The sequence below is a fragment of the Gallinula chloropus genome, assembly GCF_964237585.1.
Source record: "Gallinula chloropus genome assembly, chromosome: Z".
NCBI lineage: Eukaryota > Metazoa > Chordata > Aves > Gruiformes > Rallidae > Gallinula > Gallinula chloropus.
This window is the reverse complement of record NC_140089.1, coordinates 74,307,851-74,333,927: the sequence shown is the minus strand read 5'-3', so window position 1 is coordinate 74,333,927 and position 26,077 is coordinate 74,307,851. Positions and strand designations below refer to the sequence as shown.

Sequence of the window (26,077 nt, the reverse complement as noted above, 5' to 3'; positions counted from 1 at the left end):
CTGGAAGTTTGCAAAAGCTTACTTTATTTGTTGAACTTTGGTTCGAGCTGGAAGATAGTACAACAGCTCATTCTAGAAAGCTTCACAGTAGCAGTTAGGGTTAATTACTGACTTCTTGAGTAAGCTGAAAAAATTTTAATGAATTTCACATGGCCCTAAAAAGTTGTAGTTCAAAAAGACATCCTAATAAGATCTGTTTCTTTGAAGTTCTGCCTTCATTTTCTTCTCTAACTCTCCTTTATAGAATAGGAGTCTTTGTTCTGCTTATTGAAAATTTTTTTAGGTTTAAATTTCAAGATACTTGTAAATTTTCAGAGGGACACTGATGGATTTTGATGAAGGATTTTTGTTCAAAGTTTGCTATTCGAAGCATTTTATCTTTCCAACTAGCTACAGTAATAGCTACAATAATATGTAACACACGTACACCACTGATTCAGAAAGAGCCATGAATATGAAAGCATGGGCAAGGCTGCTAATGGCTGATGTTTGACATTCTATTCACTGGATAAGGAACAGTCAGAGATGCTATTTTGAAAAGCACCAAGACACTAGGGTAGAAGACACCATCTGGATCATCAACTTGAGATACTGCTGTCTCAGACATCATATAAAGCAGCTTATGATTTTATTAAACTGTATGAATTAAAGTAATAGTTAAATGATGTAGAAGAATACAAAAAAAAACAACCCCAACAGTCGTAAATCATTGGATACTTGTGAAAATTTGACCTTGTCTGGCTCTGAGGATAAATCTGCAGGAGCAGGATCTGCAATCCTCCATGTGACTTAGCCTCTGATACAGCCCTTTGTGCGCTCTGTGTGGTTTTGTGTCACTGTTAACAGGAATGCAGTAGTACTTCCCTTTTAGTCTGTTTCATGTTACTCTCTCTGTGATAGCTTATTTAAAGTATTAAAATCATTAGGCCAGCTCTCTAGTTCATGAAATTGATCTATTTTATGTCCATGTGAGCGATAAGGTACCGCTGCTTCTGCACACAGCTGGCAGGTGAGCTCTCAGAAGAGCTTGTGCAAAAGCCCCTAGCCCTGTGAGCAGTGTGGGGATGATTTCAGGTTGAGAAAGACTTGGGATGGACCTAAGCCTGCTCCAAACCCTCTGTGAATTTGTTCACCATGTCTTGTGTTCTAAGATCAGAACATAGCTCTAAAGAACAGTAATTATTTCTTTGCCCAGTGATGACCGATGTGTGCACACCAGATGAAATGCCTGTGCTCTAGAAAACTCTGACTTACTACATATACACTGCTAAATCTGTCTGAAATTTGACTTATAATAACATCAGCTCTTACCTTCCACCCTGGTTCATTCATTGTTTGTTTGGCGTAGTTTCTGAAGCATGTGGATTCCAGTATCTAAGGCAATATCTGTCTACGAAGTCCCATGAGGAAATTATTCGCATTACAGTTAGGACAGCATTAATACTACTTGACATATTTCATAGAGACACATCCCAAGGCATTGTCATTAATGCTTGAAACATGACAAATAGATTAAAAGCAAAACAGGCAATTAAAATGCTTTATAAAAAAACCCAACAGTGAGATGGATAAGCAAAGAGAAACCAATCCAAAAACTCTGCAAGTCAGTTTCACAACTTAAAAACATAATGACAAGATGTTCTTTCCCACTCAGTTATCACTGGATCCTTGGCATTTGCAGCAGTCAGAGACCACAGATGGTCTTTAGGGTCGCAATACATAATGAACTTGGACAATGAAGACACAAGACTATTTAAAGCTTGGTAAACTATTGTGTAACCTTAGTATCAATCCTATAAAAGGTCTACAGGGAAATATTGCTGATATAATTATATTCTGGCTGACCTTAGTGTGAAGTACAATACAGGCAATACCATTTCGTGCTGTCTCCAGACCAGGCAGGACATCATTATCTCAGCAAGTGAAGATTTGAGTTAATAATTCTTGGGCTAGAATTACCATTTGTTGTGGGGCAAGAAATGCCTTACCTTATGGCTAACCCTTTGTGTCTCTCAAACTATCCCTCTTTCACTCCCCTAAGGCAGCATTTTTAAGCTTAAAGACAGTTTATTTCTGAACAGACTGTAGAAAAGTTTAGCAAGAACTTGAAGTTGCTGTGATAAACTACATTTCTAGCTGTGAAATGGTTAGTAGATTGTTGCCATTTTCACTAACCTTAAGGGAAATTCTTCTCCATTCTCTCTGTAAGTTGCACTCTGTCCCTCAATAGCGTGCAGTCAGGCAAAGCAATTAGTGAGCTCCCTCGATCAGGCCTTTTATTATAATATGTGTTACTGTAGAAGTGCACATCAGCCAGCCTCAGACTGGGCTCAGTCCAGCATTGTCCCTCATCACAAAATTGGACTGTAAACAGATTATCATGCAACTCCTCATAGTCTGAAGTATAATTAACACACAAAAGTAGGAAACTATATAAATGGTCCAGAGCATAAATGCTAAGTAGAAAAAAGTTACTCTAAGTACCCTGTGAAATGAGAAAGGAATCAACCATTTACAGTGCCACTGTTGCAGAGGAGTTGGAACATTCATCTTCTGCAAGCCAGTGAACTGCCACAGGACCTGTGGACTCATGGACTTAGTAGTCACACAAGTCCAGCTCTAACCCGCCTCCATTGTGCACCATGTTGGTTCAGTCTCTTTGCTTTTGTCATTGCTGAATCCAGAGTCAGTAAAAACATAGGATCTCGTTTCCAAATGACAGAAGGTACAGTCTTTAGACTGAGGCACCGGAAAATGTGTGCTAAAAGAGTGATCATGCAGCATCTGCCAAAGCAACATTTTTGTCTTGCTGAAATGCTTCTTACACGAAGACATTCCATCAATATAAACAGATTTGAATATGATACCTATTGCTATCAAAGATTTTGTTGTCCATTAATTAAGAGAAGACACTCCCATCGCTATATATGCTTCATTTGCTAGCTGTATTTTTCCTCTTTTCTATTGATTTGCATGTTTTGTTTGTGAGCAAATTACAGTATATCTTTATCTTGAGGATTATTATAGCTAATGAGATACTTACATTATCTCATAGAAATAGCTATCTGAGCCATTAAAACAGCAACCTGAAAGATCAGGATATATGCCTGGAGAGATAAAATATTCTTTGGTGTTCCTGGATTCTGGTCCAGCTTTTAAAGGGCTTAACTCAATTCTAATAATGACTTTCATAGCCAAATAACCACTGACAATGTTGCACAAATTGGTCATAAAACTTAATAAGACCCTGAGAGTTTTGATCAAAAGTGTTAAAATACATACAGAAGTGATGAAAGAGTATGAATTACATTATCAAAGAGGTTCATAGTTACTAAACTTGGCAAGTCCCAAAGACAGGCTCTGTCTTGGTTAAGTTGGCTCTGGGGTTGCAAACTTCTGAGGAGTGGATACAGGCCTCCTTCTTAAGGATGGAATAAATTACCCACTGTCTCAGCATCTTCTTAAGGAAAACAGACCATGCCAACAAAGTTCAGGGTTTAAAAGTCACCAGGCAGTGATGCTGTGACCTGAAGCATTTGGTTTTCTAAGGACTGTGTTAAACTGTTCAAAATAGATATAGTAGATGAGATGTAGTGTATGAAGAGTTGTCAGATAGGGAAGCTGCTTTTCCAGGAGGGCCTCACCTGGAATCCTCTAGGATAAAGTAATGATAACCAGCAGTGGTATTTTCTTGCATTTACAGGAATGGTTCAGCTCTGGAAAGCTGATTTTCAGTGTGAGAACTGATATAAAAAAATCACTATGACTGCAGAATTGGTGACTGAAGATTCATCATCAAAATTAAACCTTGGCATCATCAGATTAATTCTAGATCAGCTCATCCTACTGAAGCAGGGGACTCAGCTCTGGCGCAGTGAGCTTGACACCAGGACTGGCCTGTGATCTCTGAAAAGTTGTGTTCAGGGGAAAGAAACTGTGAGAGAGAAGATAAGGAAAAGATGATTGTTCTTCCAGTAAGCTCTCTTCACAACTTTGTGCCAGCCCCAGACAGTACATCCAAGCCTTGATTTATATGTCTTAAAAACACTGAACAGCTCCCAAAGCAGGCTGTGTCCCTGGAGAGGACTGGATGGGTTAAGATTAAAATTCCTCAGCAATATTCAGCCTTTTTAGGGAAAGAAAAACAGAATTGCGAGGCAGAGTGAAAAGAGACGTACAGTAGCAGACAGACTGACTGACTCCTTTGGTTGCTGAATTGAGTGGAAGTGCATTTTCCCTGGTAATTGCTGGATATCTGAGTATTTCATCTAACATGAAGGTAAGATGCTTACTTAATTTGTACTGATGAAGTGAATATGGCAAGTGCAATGAAACATTAATTTATAAGAAGAAATACTTAGCTGAAAATGGAATTGGGCAGCATTGCAAGGAAGAAGAAAATAAAAAACAACAGCTTGCACAACAAAGCTGAGATGTTCTCCTCTATTTCTTCAGCTGTCTAGTGTAAAGGCTCCAAGAAGTTAGAACATCTGCACAAGCTAGCACGGAGAGTGTGGCAGCAGAGCAAGTTTGGTTTTGCTCCTCTTTTTCAGGTGCTGGGGATTTTTTTGTTGCTGGAAGTTTCAGGCTTCTTTCCCACTCCTTCCAGGTGAATATTTCTTTAATAAATTACAATGCTGAAGACTAAGCATGTATAATTTAACAGGTGACTTCTAGTGTGTGACACAGGATGAGACTTAAAGGGGTCTTCAGATATACTTCCAGGGAGACGAGACACTGCTGCCCTTGCGATCAGTGGTGACAAGAGTGAGGCGTAAGTGTGTCCCTGACCTATGCCCAGAGGAGCCAACCACGCTCCGGGAAGAGAGCGGGCAGTGGTGGCATGAGCCACAGCGACGCACGCCTGCAGAGCACAGCACAGCTGATGCTGAGCCAGCCCCCATGCTGGGAGCAGGTTGCACCCTTGGTGCTTCCCGTTGGCAAACTGGCTGGGAGGTGCTGCAGGAAGGTCTGCTGCACCCTGTGAGCCCCTGCCAGCACCCTGACAGACCCCCGAGGTGATCTGGCCTCTCTCTGCTTTGTGATGCCAAGCCCACCTTTGAAGCTAGTGTACGGTTGCACAAAGTCTTTGCTGATCTTTGGGCTGGTGGACGTGCCTGGCTCCTTCTGTCGTTCAGCGATCAGAAAGCACAGGCAGGAGCAGGTTTCTTTCTTACCCATGACAAGCAAATCCCAGTGCTTTCAGAAGGAGCCTGATCTTGCCCCTGTTTTTTACTAAAGGTCTACTTTGCTGTTTAGGAAAGTTTTGCACTAATGCTTATGGATGGAGATCTGTGATGATTTTTCTTTCTCTTTTTTTAAATGAAAAAAAAAATACTACAGAAGCAGCCCTTCTCCAGTCCATTGCCGCTGGAACTCTTTTGGCCCATGGTCTGAGTGTGATGGCTGTACCCAAAAACAGGTATAGACAGACACAGTTTTTCTATACTCATGACTTCACAAACATACACTTTTTTCCCAGTAATTAAGGAGCCACTGTATCTTTAAAACCCTAAATCAGGTGTCAGATAAAAACCCAGCAGAATGGGAAGGATCAATGGCAAAGAACTCAGAATGGAAATTCTCTAACCTGTCTCTCTCTGTTCCCTTTCAAAACTATGGGGTTCATGTTGTAAAATATTTTGTTCAGTTTTTATTTCAGTGATTATTCAAAAAACTTGACTCACCCACTCATTCCTCCCCCGATGTTGGTTTGTACCATTCCGTTGATCTTGCATTAGTGGAGTCACATCTTAAGGAGAGAAATCCTGGTTATGAAGTATTATCCTCAATGAAAACAAGTTGGTGACTTTTGCAGTGCAACTCTGATGTACAAGATGCTCCCTTCTCATTTACTTTGATGTGGGATCAATTTGAGAGGGTTTAATCAAAATTAAAGATGCACCATGAGACTGTATTTATTCTTTTTAAAAGCAAAAGGTAGCCCACTTGATGTTAGATTTTACCATCTTACTTAATGACATTGTTTACTTTCAAGAACTTTAGCAAATTTGTGTTAGGCATGATTGGTCCTATTAGAAACGTAAACCAAAACTGAAATGTGTCAGCATTTTTCTTTTGGCTTCAGTAACTTGTTAGATTTTTGAACAAACAAGCCAAGCCTATGCAACATTCCACATTCCTTACATATAAAATAGCTGATATTTACTAGCTTGGGAGTTTGTTACCACATTTTGGTGATACCAAGTGTGGTTGTTCCCAGAAAAATATCGTGTATCTTATTTCCTTACCATAGCAGAGTGGTAGCATTTTTGTGACACTAGTAACCTATTCCTCGCAAGCATCTGGATTTGCTAAGATCTCCCTTGACTTGCATTCAGATTCGTAGACGGACAGTGGCAGTTTACGGCCAGTATGGGGGAAACCCCTGCTCTGGGGATGCCTTTGAAACGAGACCATGCACGCCCACAAGAGGATGCCCAACAGAGGATGGCTGTGGTGATCGGTTCAGGTGTTTCTCAGGTACCATCCAAGATGTTTTGCACCTTTTTCTGGTCATAAAGTTCAGAAGATAGCCTTGTTATCCTGTTATCCTCTGAAATTTACTAAATGGACAAAGGCTTTGCAGAACCCCGGACCTACAGATAATTTGGTTAAGCAGGATATTTCTTTTTTTTTTTCAGAGTACTACACACATTTTTAATTTCATCTGTAGTGTTGCAAAGCTTTTCAGATAATATGCTGTAGCCCTGGTACTCTCTCTAAGTCAATCTGTGTTACTGATTTGCTACAGGTTTTTCATTAAGAGAAGGTAATTAAGAAATGCAGATGTAGATGTGATTATTCAAAGATGTTCTAGGCTATATCCAAACATCATGGAAATCATTTAGGTCATGGAAACTAATCCTCCCCTAAAACAGTGCTAGTATCCAAGCAGCCTCCATTACTTTCACAAGAATGCACATTACCTGAGTAGGTAGACATTTGTCATAGAGGAATATGATAAACATGTTTTGGTGCTGCCAGTGAGATAATCACAATTAATCACATCTGGTAGGGTCAAAGGATGAAAGCTCAGGAAATAAATCTAAAAGTCCACTGTTTTACTAATATATCATAAACGTCGAATGACTATGGTTCTCTGAAGCGTGCTATACATTATTTCTTCATGTCTACATTTACTATTGTTTCACAACCCCTCCTGTGTACCAACTCTTCATTACAGGATTGAACAAGCTAATTGATGTAGTAGATAACTGGGACTTTTGCCTTGATTTGGGGTGATATATTTTCAAATGCTTCTCCTTTCCCCATGCATTTTTCTTCCGATTTAGGTCAGTGCATTAGCAGATCTCTTGTGTGCAATGGAGATCAGGATTGTGAGGAAGATGGTGCAGATGAAGATCGATGTGAAGAGAAGACAACTGCATGTGATACTGATAAAACACCTCCGAATTCAGAACTTACAGGAACAGGGTAATGTTCTGTGTCAGGCTCAGTAGTACTGCTGCCAGATGCATTTACATTTTTGTTGTGTTTACAACCTCTGGCTGTACAGATAGACTTCCTCGGCCTATGGTATAATATCCATGCAGAATTCTTCAGTACAACCACCTCCATCATGCCAGTGGCTCAGTGTAGCCAGGATGTATAGGCCGTTTGATCTGAAGCACAGAATAAAGCTTTTTAACTCTCATTCCTACTATTTAAAAACATCTGAAATGAAATGTCAACCAAAAATGTATAATCACTGTCATATTAAAAATGAGCCAGCAACACTCATTCTTTCTGAATTTTTTTTGGATTTCTGTTTGTACATCGCATCTGCAGCCTAGAAAAATAATTATTATAAGTTTCTTTGCATAGTCATATCAGTTGGTATGTGATATAATTCACATATAATACAAAACCAGTTTGGAATGGATGCCTTGTTCTATCGCTGTTGCATTGTTCACTGGAACAATGAAACTTCATAGAAATCGGTTTGGAAAATACAAATGTTTTCATGTTAAAAGATAATGATATGTGTTCATTTTTGTTTACAAATGAAGAGCAACATTTTTCTTTGCATATTGTAAAACGCTCTGCAGGTGTAGAAGTCTGACAGTTGATGTTCCCTTTTCTTGCTTAAATCTATTCGTGATCTTAATCTGCAGATACAGCATTCAGTTATACAGGCACCTCCTGTAAAATAATCTCATAGTGATCTTCCATGTTTTCTTTCTCATAGCTTCAATGCCATTACTGGTGAGACTAGGGGAAGAGTCATTCACACAAAAAGCTTTGGAGCACAATGCAGAAAAGTCTTTAGTGGTGATGGTAGAGAATACTACAGACTGAGCGAAAGCATTCTTGCTTATACTTTCCAGGTATGTTTCCATTAAGCACAGCTTTGTATTTAGTGTCATGATTAGAAATGGGAGAAGGATGCAAAGCTTGTTGGGTCTCCTGGCAGGTAAGTTTCCCTAAGCACAGCTGAACAACACGTGTTCCCTCTCTGTGGTCACTTATTATTTTGAAATACAAACTGGTGTATATCTTGCTAAAATGGAAGGGAATACGTTACAGTTGCTTGGATGTGATGTCTAATTTCTCTCATGGTTAGAGTAAAGCCAGTCCTTAGCACAAGTAGTGGCCTGGATCACCCAAAGAAATCTTATCTGCACAAGGCTTTGGAGTACTTTATGGAGATCTTCCAGAGATATGCTTTGTTTGAAGTCACTCAGAGATTTGGGTTGTCTCACATTTATCAAAAGCATTCCAAGCAATTCTTAATGTACTTGACCTCATAAAGCAAATACTTAATATACAAATAAATATTAAAAATACATAATGCATTTCTAATAGTGTTCAGTATTTTTTTATGAAATCTGAAATGGATTCAGCCTGATTTTTTGCATCAGGAAGACTTGGTCTACTCTATGTGTTATTATTTTTAACATCCTTCCTGAAGGTCATTATATAGATGAACTCTATTTTTCATCTTCTAGGTTAAAATTCAGAATGATTTCAGTTATGAGTTTTTCAACAGCAGCTGGTCCTACATGAAACACGTAGAGAGGTATGAGAACTCAAACAGTGGACACAGTTATTCACAGAGTAAAATTCTGCAACATAATCAAAAGGTATGTATAGGCTGCCACTGTGGCTTAGTATTTTGCATGAGCATTTTCATCATTATTTCCATGTGCTTTTATAGTGAGATACAAATATTTATTTTATCTAGATAATTTTGGCACAAAGTCCATGACAGAAAAAACCTCATAAAACCTTTACAAAGAGATCGTTGGTTTCATTAGCAATTAAGAAGGGTTGGCTGCTGGTTTTACTTTCTCCATTTTACCTCTTTATTACTAATTTATTTATGTACAAGCTGTTTTCCTCTCTATTTGAGGACAAAAACATTAGCTTCTTATAATTGACTAGTATTTTCCATTTTCTTCTAATCATTTGCTGTATTTTATTTTATTACCTCCTTTGTCAGTATCTTGGAGCAAAAAAAAAAAATTAAAAATGACATAATTCTGTGATTAAAGCTAGTTTATTTCAGGATACATTTTCCAATAGTAGAAGCCCATTAAGAGACAGATCTGTTGTCTTAAACAGCCAGGAGGTTGCAGTGCTTGCACCTTTGACTTATTTAAAAAGCAGTGGTAGATAAAGAATTTGAAAGTAACTCTCAATTACGAAGTATAACCTCTATTTTATAGCAAATAAAATCAAGTAACAAATTTACACTTCTTATGATACCCAAGCTTATTTTTAGCACACTAACAGTTATGTATGTTGAGACTTAGCATAACAAAGTTTAGAAGCGACTTTGAGAGGCTGAGTTGACCATTTTTTGTATAGGCATATAGCTTTTTAAAATTCAGCAGCATCCTAAAAATGTCTGGAGCCCATTACAAAGAAAGGCTCCTCTAGACAGGGCAGGGTGCAAAGACAACTTGTCTAGTGCCTCTCATTTCCTTTCAGACAGGGTTTGTTAATCTGCTACTGCCAGATAATGGAAACAACCATTAGCTTTGAAGAGTGATATTTTTTTGTCTCTTATTTTTCCTTATGTTAGCTTTCAGTTACACAGGAGAAAATCATTCAGCAATTATAAATACGCAGCAATTAAAAATGAAGGTCTAAAAGATGCTTCCTAACTTGAGGCTTAGACATATATAACATCTATAACAGCTCTGTAAAGCTGTTTGGTAGCCAGTATCACCAATATTGGGTAGCAGGTAGCACCAGTGTTGGGTGCACATCATCTGGCTAGTGGGAACCACCTTGAGTGTGACATGGATCATGACTGATGTCTTTTTCTTCCCCCAGAGCAAGCAGTTGATGGTTGTTGAGAACAGTGTGGAAGTTGCTCAGTTCATTAACAACCGCCCAGAATTCCTCAATCTTGCGGAGCCCTTCTGGAAGGAACTGGCCAACCTTCCCGTTGTCTATGAGTATAGTGCCTACCGAAGACTTATCGAACATTTTGGGACTCATTTCTTAAGTTCTGGATCTCTAGGAGGACATTACAAAGTTATTTTTTATATGGATACCGAAAAAATCCAACAGGAAGGTAGGGTACAAGAGTTTTTCTTACAAGAAACAAAATTAATAAACAAGAATGAACATTACTTTGCATGTTCTACCAGATACTATCTACAATCAAGTAAGAGACTTCTACTATTTGCTACATTCTCTTCATGGGACAAATAAAGAAGATTATAAAAAGGGCTCAGACCACAATGTTTAGTCTAGATCTGCATCTATGATCTGCAGTGCTCAGGATAGCAAAGATTTGAAGGTTATTTCAGGATCTCATCAGGCTAAACTTGAATTCTGCTGCCAATCTAAATCTTGAATTATGATAAAGCTTAAAAATTACTTGGAGATTAATGTTCAGAAAAACTGTGCAAAGCAGCATAAATTACAGAGGAATTACAGTGACACGTGATGGTACTCAGTGGGGAGATGCTGTAGGATTAGGAACTGCTGAGAAAAGAGGGGAAGGAAAGAATAAACTTTTCCCAGATGCACCTCCAATATCTCAGCCTCCATCCATAGGCTTTAGGAACAGTTGGACCTTCCCACAGTATGTGCTAGTTAGTTACCTTCTACTTTTAGCATAATACTTCATGGTTCTTTCCTTTCTAAAACACATCTCAAGTCAATGGGAAACTTGGAAGTTAACCCAACATGCTTTCTGTGTACAGTGCTGTTTGTGGATTGATTTTTTGCAGGTCTGAGCATAACAGACATGTATGAGTGCACTACATCAGGCTGGAATGCATTAATTGTGAAAAAGAAGAAAGTAAAGTGCTCCAAACTGGATGAAATATTACAGACTTCTTCAGGTAAATGTTCAACAGTGGCTCATACCATTGTCACGTCTTCAGCTTTCTTCTCCTCCTAAGTAACAGTCAAAATGAGGAGCAGATGTTGATAGCTTTGCTGAACTCTGTCTTACCTTGCTGAACCCAGACACCAAGTACCTTTTTTAAAAGCTTCTCCATTACCCATCAATCATTGCCAACTCTTTCCCAGTAACTACTACTCTTCTGGATGTCCTAAATTGGGGCTGCCAAGACACCTGCAGAGCCAGATACTTCATATATGTTATCCACGCTGGAACTCTTGATCCAGGCACAGGTTGTTGCTCTGTGCTGATGAGTCCTTTCACTACTTCCTAGTATAGGTTTTGCATGTATTGTTTCTGTTTCCAGCAACATTGATATTTTCTGTATTCCCCATCCTGAATTTACAGGAAGCAGTGGTAATAAGATTAAAGGAGAACCCTACGTAGAAGGAGGAAGCCCAGGTGCTGTTGCTGGCCTTAGTTACCTTGAGCTGAATAATCCTGCTGGGAACAGTCAGAGATACTCCTTTTGGGCCAGATCAGTAACAGACTATCCCAGAGTAATTAAAAAAAAGGTAAGGCTGTTTTCCTGAAGCAGAGATGAGCAGATGGGATCACCTCAAGGGGAGAAATGATTAAGCTATAGCTGGTGATTAATCAGGCTGCACTCTGCAATCATTTTGGTTTCAGATCACTTAAAAAAAAAAGAAAAATACATAGGAAGAAAATTCCATGACACTAATGCGATTGGCTTCATCACAAATCTAGGTCCTTTGACAGGTCAATGCCTACAATCTTAGAACCTGCAAGTGACTTTAGTGAAGTCCTACCTAAGAAAAGAGAGTCACACTAACAACAGAGAAAGCCTGGATTTCAGAGATCCCCTTTCTGAAATGCATACTGGCGTGTCTGTGTGGCTTCCACTTGGCTTGCAGGCTCTATGTATCCCTTCTATCCCTCTTCCTTCTTTTTGCATCTCTAAGTTTGGCATAACTGGGAATTCTGGAAAGCCAGAGATTTCTAAACTGGGCAGGACTGTACTCACTACTACCTTGACCAAGTCCTTTTTGAGAGATGCTCACACGCTGAAGAAAGGCACACACCGAAAAGATTTCTGTTGGGAAGTGTTTGATTAAATGAGAAAGTATAGATTATCATAAAATAGGCGAGGGAAATGTGAAGTGTTTTCACTTACTATTACCTTCAATCACTACTCATTGCAATAACACAATGGGTTTTTTAAATGTCCAGCTTTTTAGTCTAGGAATAGCCAGGTGAGAATTTAGGTTACTGCCTACCAGTGGTCTGTGTCTCATAGCTCAAATATGTTTGAACACGACTAAACTACCAGTAGCTTTAAGAAATGCTGTTAAGCAGAGCTGACTTTTCAGAAAAAAGGCTAATATTAATAATAACATACAAGTTTATCTATCTAGCTGGCAAATTAGAGCATCTATGAACTCCCGTGTGTAGGAGAATACACTGCAGATTATTTTACATGGCAAAATGTGCTCATAAACTCTTATATCCCAACTATAACTATTTAACACAAATGTTTCTCTACTGTGTGTAGCTAACACCATTATATGAGCTTGTAAAGGAAGTGCCCTGCTCCTCAGTCAAAAAGCATTACCTAAAACAAGCCATTGAAGAATATTTGGCTGAAAACGATCCCTGCAAATGTCAGCCATGCCAGAATGGTGGTGAGGCAGCTGTGGAAGGAACTCAGTGTGTGTGTTACTGCCGGCCTTATACCTTTGGAGCAGCTTGTGAGCTGGGAACTCTCGTGCAAGATCAGCCAGGTCAGCACTCTTTAAACTCGTGTTTAGAAGTGACAAAGTGTGCTCCCCTTTTCCAGGCTCTGTTTGTCCTGCTGCACGTCCTGAAAGTGGCTGATGTGCAGTGGCAGGGTCAGGTACTGCTGCAAGCACAAAGCATGGGGAGGGACACGCTGAGCCTGAGACTTTGCTTAGCAAATGTTTGTTTGTATTGTTCTTTCTAAATGCAGTGGATGATGCTAAGCACTCGAAATGTACCGTTCCGTCAATAAGCATACATACTAAATTAAGGATTCTTTTTTACTGTTGCTCTTTTTAATTATTCATACCTGATATCAGAATCTAAGAGAATGTAAAATTAGCTAATTTACAAACTCCATGAAATTATACTTATGTAAAAGATAAGTTTGGGTAGGATTAGATCATGGCAATTTGGAATTATTTGTAAGGCTTGGTAAGGTCACAGTTTAGGTCGTCACTAGATTTGAATATTTGCTATTTCTTTGTTTGCTTTTCTTAAAGAACAACAAACCTCCAAAGTGGTTTAATGTGAAATATTTCCAAATGTTACGTAGGTGGAGTTGATGGACACTGGAGCTGCTGGTCTTCCTGGAGTGCTTGTTCGGGGGGAAGGAAGTCAAGGAGTAGAGCCTGCAACAACCCCTCGCCCCGTGGTGGAGGGAAGGCCTGCATAGGAGAGCAGCATGAAAGCAGACCATGTGAAGATGAAGAGTTGGAGCATTTCCGGTAAGCAGAAAAGACACATCTGAAGCATAACTACAGGAACATCTAAAAAGTCATTTCAGAAGGGTGCATAAGCTATTGAATTCAGGGAGAAGATCACTTACTAAGATTTCATATTTAAGCTGAAACAGAATGAAGTTCAGAAAGCTGTGAATCAGATCATAAAATCATAGAATAACCTGAGTTGGAAGGGACCAATAAGGACAACAAGTCCAACTCCTGGCTCCACATGGGACAGCCAAGTCAGAGCATGGGACTGAGTCCAGATGCTTCTTGAACTCAGCCAAGCTGGGTGCTGTGACCCCTTCCCTGGGAAGCCTGTGCTAATGCCCAACCACTCTCTCAGTAAAGAACCTCTTCCTGACATCCAACCTAAACCTCCCCTGTTTCAGCTTCATGCTGTTCCCTTGGGTTCTATCCCTGGTCACCAGAGAGATCGGTGCCTGCCCCTTCACTCCCCCTCATCAAGAAGCCATAGACCATGATGATGTCTCCCCTCAGCCTCCTCTTCTCCGGGCTGAACAAACCAAGTAACTTCAGTGTCTCCTTGTATGACTTCCCGTCCAGAACCTTCCCCATCCTCATCGCCCTGCTCTGGGCACTCTCCAATAGTTTCATGTCCCTCTTACTGTGGCACCCACAACTGCACACACCTCAAGGTGTGTTGCACCTGGAGGATAATACTAGAAAATGGGGCAAAAGCCAATAAACTTGACACTACTCTAGCACTCTCTGAGCCTGGAAAGTCACTGATTTAAGTATAATTGCAATGTAAATGGGATGCATAATAGTCTTGAAAATGGGTTTGACTCTGACATTTAGAATTTTGAAAGGAAGGGAGGCTAAATTCAAACTAAATCATAACATTTGTTTACTTCTTAGCTTGATTGAACCACACTGTTTTGATTTATCCATAACCCCTACAGAATTCTGTTCACCTCCTCCTCTCTTGGAAAATGGATTTGTTCAAGTAAGTTATTTCTAGTCCTCTGTAATCTTTCCTATCTGTACCTGCAGTGTCTCTACTATAGTTAAAACAAATATTCACATGCAAATTTGGATTTATGTTGGTAAGCTTAGCATCAGAACTACTTTATAGCAGCTTTCTCAACATTTCTCCCTGGCTGTTGTTTACATTATATTAGCCAAGAATTCTTACTAAAAATAAAAGAAAAACAAAAAAGCCCTCCACCTGAAAGCAGAACAAAATCTTTGTTTTTCTGGACCATGGTACTTATAGAGAAAAGTAATCTTCTTGTCCTTTACCCTATAAGCATATTAAAAAAAAAATCTGCCACATGAATTACATATTAAAACACAGGAAACCAGAGAAAAAACCAGCACAGAAAGGTTATCTGGCAAGACCATAGCAAAGTTAGAAACAGACTTCTGGAGTCCTCACTCTATACCCAGTAACTCACCATTGCACTTGTACCCTGGCGAAACTAGGATCTGATAAGTTGTTTGGCTGACTGTAACTTTGACCTATTTAACAAAGGAGACTCATTCCTTCCTTGGAAAAATGAATTATGCCTTTTCCATGTTACAAGATTTTCAAGGTTCTTTTTGCTCAACAAAAAAATTATTTCAAAATCCATTAGTCTCCACACAAATGCAACCCAAGCCAAGATCCAACACCTTGTGTCTATCTTTTGCTGGTCTTTTTTTTTTCTTTTTGTTTTTTTTTGGGGGGTAATCAATAGTTCTTTCCTATACTGATATCTTTGATTCACAAACTAAAGGTAAAACCATGCCATTTGTGGAGTAGTCTCAATTTAAAATAAATTCTCTCCTTATAAGAGAATGGGTTATAAAATGAGAAAAGAGCTGTGGCTTCCAAGTCCAGCTCTTTTAAGTGACCGTATCACATTGACCTTTAGCAAGCTGTTAACAAGGCATCCTAAGAATTAGCAAAGCCATGTACTCTCCACTGATTCCCCTGGAAAACTGATCAAAATCTTATGTTCCACCTATAATACTTGGTAACAGCCATGTTTAGAGTCAGTTTATACACTGGCATAGAGCACTGTTCCATCACTGACATACCACTGCCAGACCCCTGTTGCATGGTACCTTAACCTTTAACCCTCCCCTTTGCTAAGTTAATACAGCCCACTTACTCTGTGTTCTACTTATTTGCAGCATCGTCTCCCATTTTGATCCCATTTACTGACTATTGATAACAGGAATTGCCCCCAATATTCCAGACACTCACATTGATTCATTGTAGAGTGACATTAATATTTCTCACTGTCGTCAGCTATTGCATCCCAGAATTAAAAAGTCCAACTCTGCTGATTGTTCTTAGATTGTGTATACAAAATTTCACTTGTTCTTTTTCTTTCAGAATGCTGAAAACTCATACCCTGTTGGGAAAAGCATTATTTATGCTTGCAGACATGGATATTCTCTTGTTGGCGATCCTGTTGCTAAGTGTGGCAGTAATTTACAGTGGCAAGTTGGAGACAGATATTGCAAGGGTATGTGTAACTGATTCTTGTTTTGAAATGAAACTCCATTCCTGAATTCCAATTCCAGTGAAACATCTCTGAATGTCTGCTTTGCAACATCAATAGTGGAAAAAACAACCCCTGCACTTCCCTGTTCCCTAGACATAATCAAGTCTAAATTGAGTTTTATTTTGAATCTAGCTATTGAAATACTGAAATAGAAATATGCCCATAAAGTCTGGTTTAAGGAAAGCTGGATGTCTGGGAGAATAAATTCCAGCCCAACAGTTACTTCCTGTGGAAACAAACTTTGGTGCTTAATTCAGTCCTGTGGCTAAATCAAGAGCAATGGGGATGAGACTATGTCTAAAGCAAACTGACAAAAAGGTCCAGTGGGCAGCACTGGGTAACCACAAAGTTCTCAAAGAACCTCCTTGTCATAAGAACATAACTCTAAGTATCACTTTACATCTTGGATGATCTCCCTACTTCGCTTTTTCCTCTAACCCAGCCAGTAACCAAAGGGTTTCTTTAATTTTTCCTTGCACATTTTATTTGTGAGTCAACTTTGATTGTGACCAGATAGACTCAAGAATTTTCAGACCTGCACTGTAACACCATCCTTCCTTCTCCCAACCAGGTCTGACCACCCAACAAATGCTAGTCCACGCTGTTTAAGTGTCATCTCTTTCTGTATTAGCGAATGGTCTCCCAGGGTCCTCCCATCCTCTCTCTGCTATTACTGATGTTACTCTCTAGTATGAATCATCAACAAAATCATGGGTCCTAAGAACAGAGAAGGTCTCTTCAAGCTAGGATTGGACCTAGAGGCAGTAGGAGAAGATATTGTCACTCTGTCCTTGGTATTGCACAAGTTTGGTTGGTGTGATGACTTAATAGCCTGTGCTTACATGAATTACACATTTCTTCAGGGAAGTCAGCTAATTTTAATATTCAATTTGTTAAGGAATTTCAGAGAAGATAAAATATGTGACTGCTTTCTGCAATCCACTGATTCATGGTGGTTATCTCAAATGCTTCAATCCTTAGAAACTGCTTGTCTCCTTCCGTCCCTGGAAGGGGGTGTGCAAGGAGAGCCATGGAAACCTGTGTATGAGATTGGTGAGAGAATAACTCTGTCTTGTCCACGTGACATGCACTTAGAAGGTGCACGGTCTATTTTGTGTGAGCCCAGTCTCAAGTGGTCTCCTGACATGAAGACTATCCGATGCAAGGAAGCAGGTAAGCCACTGCAGTCTTCCAAGTGCAATGCAGAAGTTTGTTTCCTGAACAGACTATGGCTGATGTAGATAAGATACAGATAACTATAGCTGATTTAGTGATATAGTGATAAAGAAGCCATACTCATATCACCAGCAGGAAGCACGAGAAATGTGTGTTTTCTCTGGGTTGTTGAAACAATATGCCTTAAGGCATTTCTTGTGAGATTTCCTTAGAGCCTTTTGCTCGCCTCTCCTTAATTGCTATCAAGTTATTTCAATAACATGTATTTTAAGAGATTGCCTGGGATGTATGGTGCCACTTCTGCCACCATACATGTATCTTCCATTTCCACCCATGTTGTGTAACACCACCTCCACATGAGCTGCACCTTAGTGGTATGGTTTTTCTGTCTGGAACCTGTTCAGTGCACAGCCTCTCCTGGCACAGAAGGAAAGGGCTGGAGACTCCTTTGTTCATCTGATGGTCACGCAACTGATATGGAATAAACTTCCAGGAACTGGAACCAATGGGAAATCAGTTCTTCAAGTTCAAGAAGTTGACAGTCAGGCTTGGATCTCAAAAGGCAATGGTCCTGTGAGATTCCCAGCATAAGTCCTCTGCCACTACCATATCCACATGCACAGAAAGTGTGAAGATTTCAGTAGTAACATGGCCATACAAAGATGGCTCAATGTTGCTGCAGTACCAGTGTAGAAATACTGTTGCCAGTTACTCCCTAGGCTGAGCCTCAGCGTGTGATTTTCATCTGGCTTTCTGTTATATCACATATATTCAAATTCCAGTAATAACTGAAAACAGTTTTGAATGCTTCTATCATTAAGAACAGTTTGTGCTTGTCTGTACAAGAGCATTACATAAGTACAAAAGTAAAAAATAAAACAAAAACAAACCAAAACCCCCACAAAACAAAAAAGGGACAATTAGATTAGAGTAGCAATTAGAACAACAGGTAAAAAAATAAGGAATATGAGATAAGAAGGGTAAAACATTATAAAATATGTATGCACAGATACAGCAGTGCACACATGCTTGGGTGAGAGCATTTACTCAGCAGTAACATGCAGCATACCCAGCAGCCCCGGGGATGGAGGCAACGCAGTGATTTTTGGTGGAAATTTCCCCTCTGCAGCAAGATAGGGCTGTGCCTAGTGTCTGTATTTCAATGCACTGCAACTAGCTTTATTTCTCTTTTCTAGCAATTTCTTCCTGTCTAGTGTGCTTGGCAAGTATTAATCCATAAGGGAGGGCTGATTTTTTTTTCCTAAAAGTGACAATATTCAGGGATACTAAAGTTTTGTGTTAAAGTAGAAAACTATAGGCACCTAATCTAAAACAAAAATCAGGAAAAAGCCTTCTCAGAAAGTGTCTCTGTATGGATTTAGCAATGTCTTGTCGTTGTTTGCTACAGAAATCTCCAGAGGAATGTTTAGCAAAGATCTATTTCATTTTCAAGCTTGGAATTTATTTTCAAGCACTCAAAGAACAGTACAATCATGAAAATTCTCCAAGAATGACTATTGCTTTTATTTTTAAAGTTAGTGCAGATTGAGAATTAAGGATGAAACTTTTAGTTTTCATTGCCATCAGTGCATAAAGATACTCAGGTTCACATTTCTACATAGGCTATTTGAGCCTTAGCTTTTCTAGTGAAAACAGTGAAGCCAGTAACTCAGAAACCCATCGATAAAACTGTTGTCAGCTATGATTCAGCACCACTAAGTTTAGCAGAAACAAAGAACTGATGCAGAAATGAGATGAATGTTTAAGCTTGAACGCAGTACTTGTCTCCTTCCATCTGACTCATGACCCATGGATAAATTACTGATCAGTAACTTTGCAAAGTGTATCATTGTTTTAATAGTGTTGATTCCTTCCATGCAATAGGAACTTCTAATGAACATGCAGGATGTGACTTTATGTCATGATTGTAAAATTCAGTGCCTTTTAAGCCTAAGTGATAGGATAATTTCAGACTAGACCTTTAACAGCCCTTGTTTTTCTGACCCTTAATAGCACTGTCTGTGTTCTTCTACTTCAGTGCCCAGTGTGAAACCCGAAGTGACAGAGCCCAAATGTCAGCCATGGGAGAAAGTGCAGCAGTCACAATGTGTGTGCAAAATGCCCTATGAGTGTGGGTAAGTTCAGACTGAATTTGGCAATGACTTTCTCCAAGACCAATTAAATTTCTTAAGTCTTCAGCCCATGACAGATGAGAAACCTTTAGTCATATGAGAACAAGGCATAGTGCTTTGTTTGCTTTACAGCTCAATCAATGTCCTGTTCATCACTTACCTGCCTTGTCAGAGCTGTCAGTGGGGCTTAGCAGTGATGGAATTTGGTTAGATGACAGGAGGTGAAGGGATAATTTCAGCTCCACTTGATCTGTGAAATAGATGGAAAAAGATAAAATGATATTTTGAAGATTTAGAAGACTGAGAAAAAGTTTGAACAGAGACCCTTGGGATATAAACCATCAAAGTAGTGAGCTTGTGAAATAAAGCAGATTTCTTTTCCCTGCTGAGAGACTGGAGAGTTATGAAAGGAACAATAATATAATCTCCCACTTGCACAGCAGTTTACACAGACCAGTCACATCACCTTTCCTGGCCTCTTGACTTTCAGAGCACAGTTTATTGTTTCCTGATTGATCTAAGCTTATGTTCTGCATTAAACAATGCAGGAGAAATGTAGCTGAGTTCCTTGCTGAATGTGGAGATAAAAGAACCAAAACAAAGGAGTAACAAGAAGGTACCTGATACCACCTAGTATCAACGGCCAGATGTGCCAAAGGGCTCAGCACTCCAACATCTGGTCCGGTTTTCAGACTGGATGAAACTTCATGTACTTGTCATTATAGTGGGTGTGAGCTCTGAATATGAAATCTGGCCAGGTTTGTATCATAGCAGGAGCCGAGCAGTTTGGAAATTCTAGGATAACAGACCATATTTTTCCTGTTCTTATGTAGTAGAGGAAGAAATGTTGAAGTCATCCCAAGTGTTCACAAGGTACCCAGACTGCTTAATGGAGAAGGTGTACTTTCCATCAGCCACATGCTTGAAGAGTGCCCTTTATGGTGATACTGCTTTAAGCCAAAATTAGCAGACTTGAACATCTCAAAATTAAGATGGGTGAGCTTAGTTCAGGTTTTGTAGATCCACTGGCTACTTCCATAGGCTCTGAGGCCATTGTCTTGCATGCAATTGTGTTGGGTTTGTAACAACTCTGCTAAGTCTCTAATGCTATCCTTAAACAACTTAATATTTTAAATGATCCGGTCCTACTCTTTATGTATTATGTCTCAATACTCATTAAACTGAGGCAACTCCTCCTCTGGTTCATGGATGTGTTGAGGATAGTTACATGGAAGACAAGGGAAGTCCACAAAGTTGGGGAAGGCCTTGGGCATATTCAAAATAACCTTGGGAGTTAAATGAATTACATTCAGTTATGCACTCAGGCTTCAGTTATAATTAATCTACTACTTGCCTGTTTCTATTTTTTATAATTGTGTTCAAATTGGCAGGAAGATAGATAACAGTCATTTGTGTTACCTGATGCCATCTTTTCACTCCGTCTTGAAATAACACATCTAATAATAGAAGGATAAATCATCAGCTGTCAAAGCAGACTAATCTGCCAGTCTGCTAAGGCTGTAGGAGTAAGGCATGTAAGCAGATCCTTCCTCAAGAGATCAGAAGTAACTTGGCCTGCTTTGCTGTGGCAGTGACTTTCAGCAGCAGCCTTTGCTGGGAAAAGACCTGGGGACAAGTGTTCATGTGGGAATTCAGGAACACTATGGTTTCAGACCCATCCTACATCCTTTCAATTACTAAGAGACTAGCAACAGAGATTTCCAGGGACAGCATGAATACCCCATACTAGAATGGTGAGCAGCAATCTGTCCTTCATGACGTGATGCCTTAGGCTACATCTATCCTCATCAGTTAGAAGCGGGGAACAATCCTGGACACCAGAGCTGCTGAACTGCTAAGGCAGCTCCTGGCAGAGCTTTGACAAGGCCCATCTCCCAAACAATTCCCAGGCAAAGCACAGAAGTTACTAGGGTCAGGGACAATTCCTAGCAGGCAGTCGGATGTGGTCCTCATCTTTTGGGGGACAGAGTTTAACAGAATGGACACTAGCTATTCTGTGTGAGTTGTCCCTGGGGTTCAGAGCACAGTCAGTGTATTAACACAGATGTAACCTCAGCCTCCAGCTAAAGACTATTTCCACCTTTTATTGCGGGTGAAAGGGAGAAAAGACATCTGCTGACTTATATTTGTCACAATATGTGCCTTAGTAAAATTCGTCCTTACACAAGCCTGCTTTTTCAGGTGAAAGGTACTGAATTCTTCACACTCACTTTACACAAGGATTTTTCCTTGCCTCTAATATTTTTTGTTGCACTGCTGTCATGCTGTTAGCTCTGTGATACTATTTCTCAGCAGTGAGTGCAAATTACTAATTTCTCTTATGAGCAGAGATTCTCGATCCTTTTTCTTACCCATCTGAACATGTTGGTTTCCACTGGCTTTCTCTCAGCTGATCCACCCATAACAAGCATGTGAAGTCCTCTCAAGACAGTATACAGTAGCTAGAGATTGTAGGGGGGGAGGTGGGGGAAGAAAAATGAAAAATTACCTTAACACCTGGCTAGCAAGTGAGCAAGGTGTGAATCAGGACTTTATTACCATCCCTTCCCTGTTCCAAATTCTTCTCTACACTGACAAGCCACTTTCACAGAGACTGTCCCCCCCAACTCAGACAGCCCCATGAAGCTCATTAGGGCCATTTGGCCATACCTCATTGACCTCTCTACACCACCAAACACCTCTTTAGCTGAGGTGTGCATTCAGAACTGCTATGTTAGACACTAAATGTTTCTGTGTGCCTATTTGTGAACTGAAATGGAGGAGCTGTGCTGAAAATAAGCCTTTGGAGACGTATTTCAAGGCTCTCCATCCTTCAGGAGTGGGTCTCTGCTTTCTTGTGCCTGGCACAGCATCTTACCCATAGCTGTAAAGTGTGGCCAGGAGAGCACAGGCATGCCCTGCTCTGGAGAGGCAGCTGTTTTGTTCACTACACATAGATGTTACTGAAGAAATGGAGAAGTTTGGGGTTTGGGATTAAAATCCAGAAATAACAGAAGAGCATTTTCCTCTCTTCCTACACTTACAGCATGAAACACAAGTGATAACAATTTCCTGGAACTGTCCCCAAAGCAAAGACTATTTAAGGTTGTCCAAGAATTGCTATTACCACTTTTACAAGCTCATTTTTTTTTTGTGGGTGTTAGAACACTATCCAATTTTCAAGAAGTAAACAAGCAAAATCCCTGGATAAATAAAGCAGGTTTTTCATAAAGTTTCTGTAGAGATATATGCATATTTTCAGAAATATCTTTGGTCTCTGATGTTGGATGATAACATCTTATTTGGTAAAACATGAAGCTTTTAAGCACAGCAGAGAAAAAGTCTTTTGGCATATTCTCATCTCTTGTAACTAAGGAACACTTATATTTTAGTATATGTAGATAAGATGTTTTCTCTGTATGCAATTCAGTCCGTGTATGTGTAATATATTACAGAATAATTGAAGTCTGAACACTCTTTAACTGAAGTTTCAGTCTCACTGCTACTGAGGTCATTGGCATATACCCAGTAACACTGCTGTCCTTCAGAAGGAACACATCCTTGGCTCTGCTGAGGTGCCACATCAAGGAAGAAGCCTGAATTATTTACCACTATGTCTTGAGTTCCCTTTCTGCACTCTGAGGAGATACCTCAATGAATGGAGTAAATGAAACTGGACCCTGAATGCTTTATACTCCCTTGGGTATTTTTAAGAGGTACCAAGATAAAGCATATTTAAATAGCAAGATCCCTCTTTTTGTTTTCAGTCCTTCTCTGGACACCTGTGCTACAGATCAAAGAAACAAGAGAAACACGCTTTTAACTGTTTGCAAGATGCATGCCTTGGAGTGCATGGGCAGAAAATATTCTCTTACTCATGCAGAAAACTGCAAAATGCCCCAGGCACGTGAAATACCATGTGGATCATGCCGTTCGTGGGAAAAATGTGATGGTAAGAGGTTCTTCACAATTTCAGCAAAATTGTCTATGTGATCAAAATGGAATATCTATCCCCAGTTTATGCATTAGCTGTAGGTCTGTCCTACTATGGTATTTTCAGTCTCTCCCACAAGCACAGTGCATTGCTAAGTTCATTCAAACCCTCAGTCCAGTGTTTGGTGTCCAACCATGGCAGCAAGCTCCAGCCATGGAAAAGAAAATCCCATGGGCTATCGTAACAAAATGGACAATCTACAGAGAAAGCTTATTCCTAGTCCCTGTTAAGTGGGTTACCCCATTGGTCCTCTGTAAGTTTTAGGCAACACCCTTGCCCTGCTCTTATTTCTGTATGTCCACCTGTTTTAAATTCATTAAGACAATAAATGTTGTAGTCCCTCTTGCCCACAGGAACAGCTTATCCTTTCTTGAAATTTGCAGAACAGTCTCCCCAGCAGCATCTTGTGGCAGGGAACTGAATGTCTTATTCTATAGTATCTATGAAAGCCATTTACTTTTGCTTGTACTTCACCACCTATCCCGAATTTCTCATATCATGATCGCAGGTGAATGTGTCTTCCCTCAGAGGAAATAGTCCCAGTCTGTTGGAACCTTTTTTCAGTGAAAGTTTTCTGATTTCCTGATCTAATTTCACTGAGTGTCCTATACTACCTTGCATTTAATGGAGGGTTGCCAGAAATGGGAAGATAAAGAAGTAAATTGGGTTTTTAGAAGTGCAACAGAGGCACAACCATTGTCATATTTTGAAAATATAAAAGATGACTTGATAAGATGACTTTGGCAGACAAAAATAATAACGAAGGATAATCAAAACTGGCTGGAGCTTCAGCATAGACAAACACAGCCAAAAAATAAAATAAACATACAGCACCAAAACAAAGACACAGTTATGAAAAATAAATCTCAGATAGGAGCAGCTTCTTATCTGATTATTTAGCTCGTTACAACTACATACATTTATTCCTAGGAGTAGATCCTTTTAGCTTAGTGAAACTGCCTGTATGTAAATAAAAATACTATCTGAAAGTGTCTGCATAATCAGCTTGTTACGGTCCAAGTAAATCTCCTATCTTATCTGGACTGTGGAGCAGTAGATACACAAACTGCTTCAAGCAGTAACATGAGAATAGTCTTTGAGAGAGATATCTCAGGCACCTTAAGCAAGCTTTTCCCACAAGCACAACCAGAGGGAGCCTCAGCAGTGCACCACTCCACTTCTAGTTTTTCCACTGAATATCAGGTAATACTCTGGTTAGAAAAGATTCATAGGATGGTTTGGGTTGGAAGGGATCATTAAAGGTCATCTAGTACAACATCCTGCAATGAGCAGGAACATCTTCAACTAGATCAAGCTGCTCAAAGCCCCAAACAACCTGACCTTGAATGTTTCCAGAAATGAGTCCTCTACTGCCTCTCTGGGTGATTTGTGCCAGTATTTCACCCCCCTCATCATAGAAAATGTCTTCCTTATCTCTAATCTGAATTTACTCTCTTTTAGCTTAAAAATATTTCCCCTTGATCTGTAGGTACAGGTTGTACTCAAAACTCTGTCCCCAGCCTTCTTATAAGCCTGGAAGGCTCCAATAAGGTCTCCCTGGAGCCTTCTCTTCTCCAGGCTGATAAAATCTAACTCTCTCAGCCTGTCCTCACAGGAGAGGTGCTCCAACCCTCTGATCATTTTTGTGACCCTCCTCTGAAGCTGTTCCAACAGGTCCATGTCCTTTCTCTTATCTGGAGCTATTCTGACAGGCCTGTATCTTTCCTGTACCGAGCACTCTCCAGGAAGCTGCTGTCAATCCAACAGTTTTGCTGGAAACATTTTAGTTTGGCTTTCATTGAGTCAGATGCCATCCTGAGTGTTTTTTCTCTGTGCTTTTGCGTAGCGCAATCCAACAGCTGTGTTTGTGATGAAGATGGGCCATGCGAGGAAGGAGGCATACAGATCTGTGCCGAAGTGAGCGCCTCTGGTGTCCGTCGGACCATGACCGAGTGCGAGGCCGGACAGCTGAAATGCCAGGGGGAGACTGTCACCCTTGTCAGCATAAGGCCCTGTGATGCACAGAGCAAATAAGATATGTTATGGTTCATTTTGCTTATTGCCGTGGGATATGTCAAAATGTGTCAGCTCTCGCCTAGGACATTCTTTGAACGTTGCTCTACCAATGGCAAGCTCTGCTGTGAAGTCCACCATGGCTGATGGGATGGTGGGCATTGTCTCTGGTTGGCTGTGAATCAGGGCCCTCGGCTCTTCACTAGAGCTGCACTCATTGCTACCACTTGTGACAGGGCTCTTGCCTAGGCCCCAGCACTGGCAAATTTACTTCACATTTCCATCAGAATTTTAAAATATTGCTGGAGTGGAATTGCAAAAGTAGCACTTATAGTGATGGACTGCAGTGCCTGACATTGTAAATACATTTTTCTTAAAGCCACACAAAGATATGCATGCCCAGAGTAGATTTA

At 40.0% G+C, this 26,077-nt stretch overlaps 1 protein-coding gene across 1 annotated transcript; it reads left to right on the top strand.

Moving 5' to 3' along the window:
• Nucleotides 1-4,273: 4,273 nt before the first annotated feature.
• On the top strand, nt 4,274-25,685 carry C7 (complement C7; the record flags this gene model as incomplete). Its single annotated transcript, XM_084278514.1, has 18 exons — nt 4,274-4,279; nt 4,554-4,609; nt 5,350-5,422; nt 6,342-6,483; nt 7,296-7,437; nt 8,192-8,330; nt 8,952-9,086; nt 10,285-10,528; nt 11,193-11,306; nt 11,717-11,883; nt 12,882-13,110; nt 13,662-13,833; nt 14,713-14,800; nt 16,178-16,310; nt 17,331-17,522; nt 19,564-19,660; nt 23,425-23,609; nt 25,498-25,685. The coding sequence occupies 18 exons, from the start codon at nt 4,274-4,276 to the stop codon at nt 25,683-25,685; spliced, it is 2,502 nt and encodes an 833-aa protein (XP_084134640.1).
• Nucleotides 25,686-26,077: the final 392 nt, after the last annotated feature.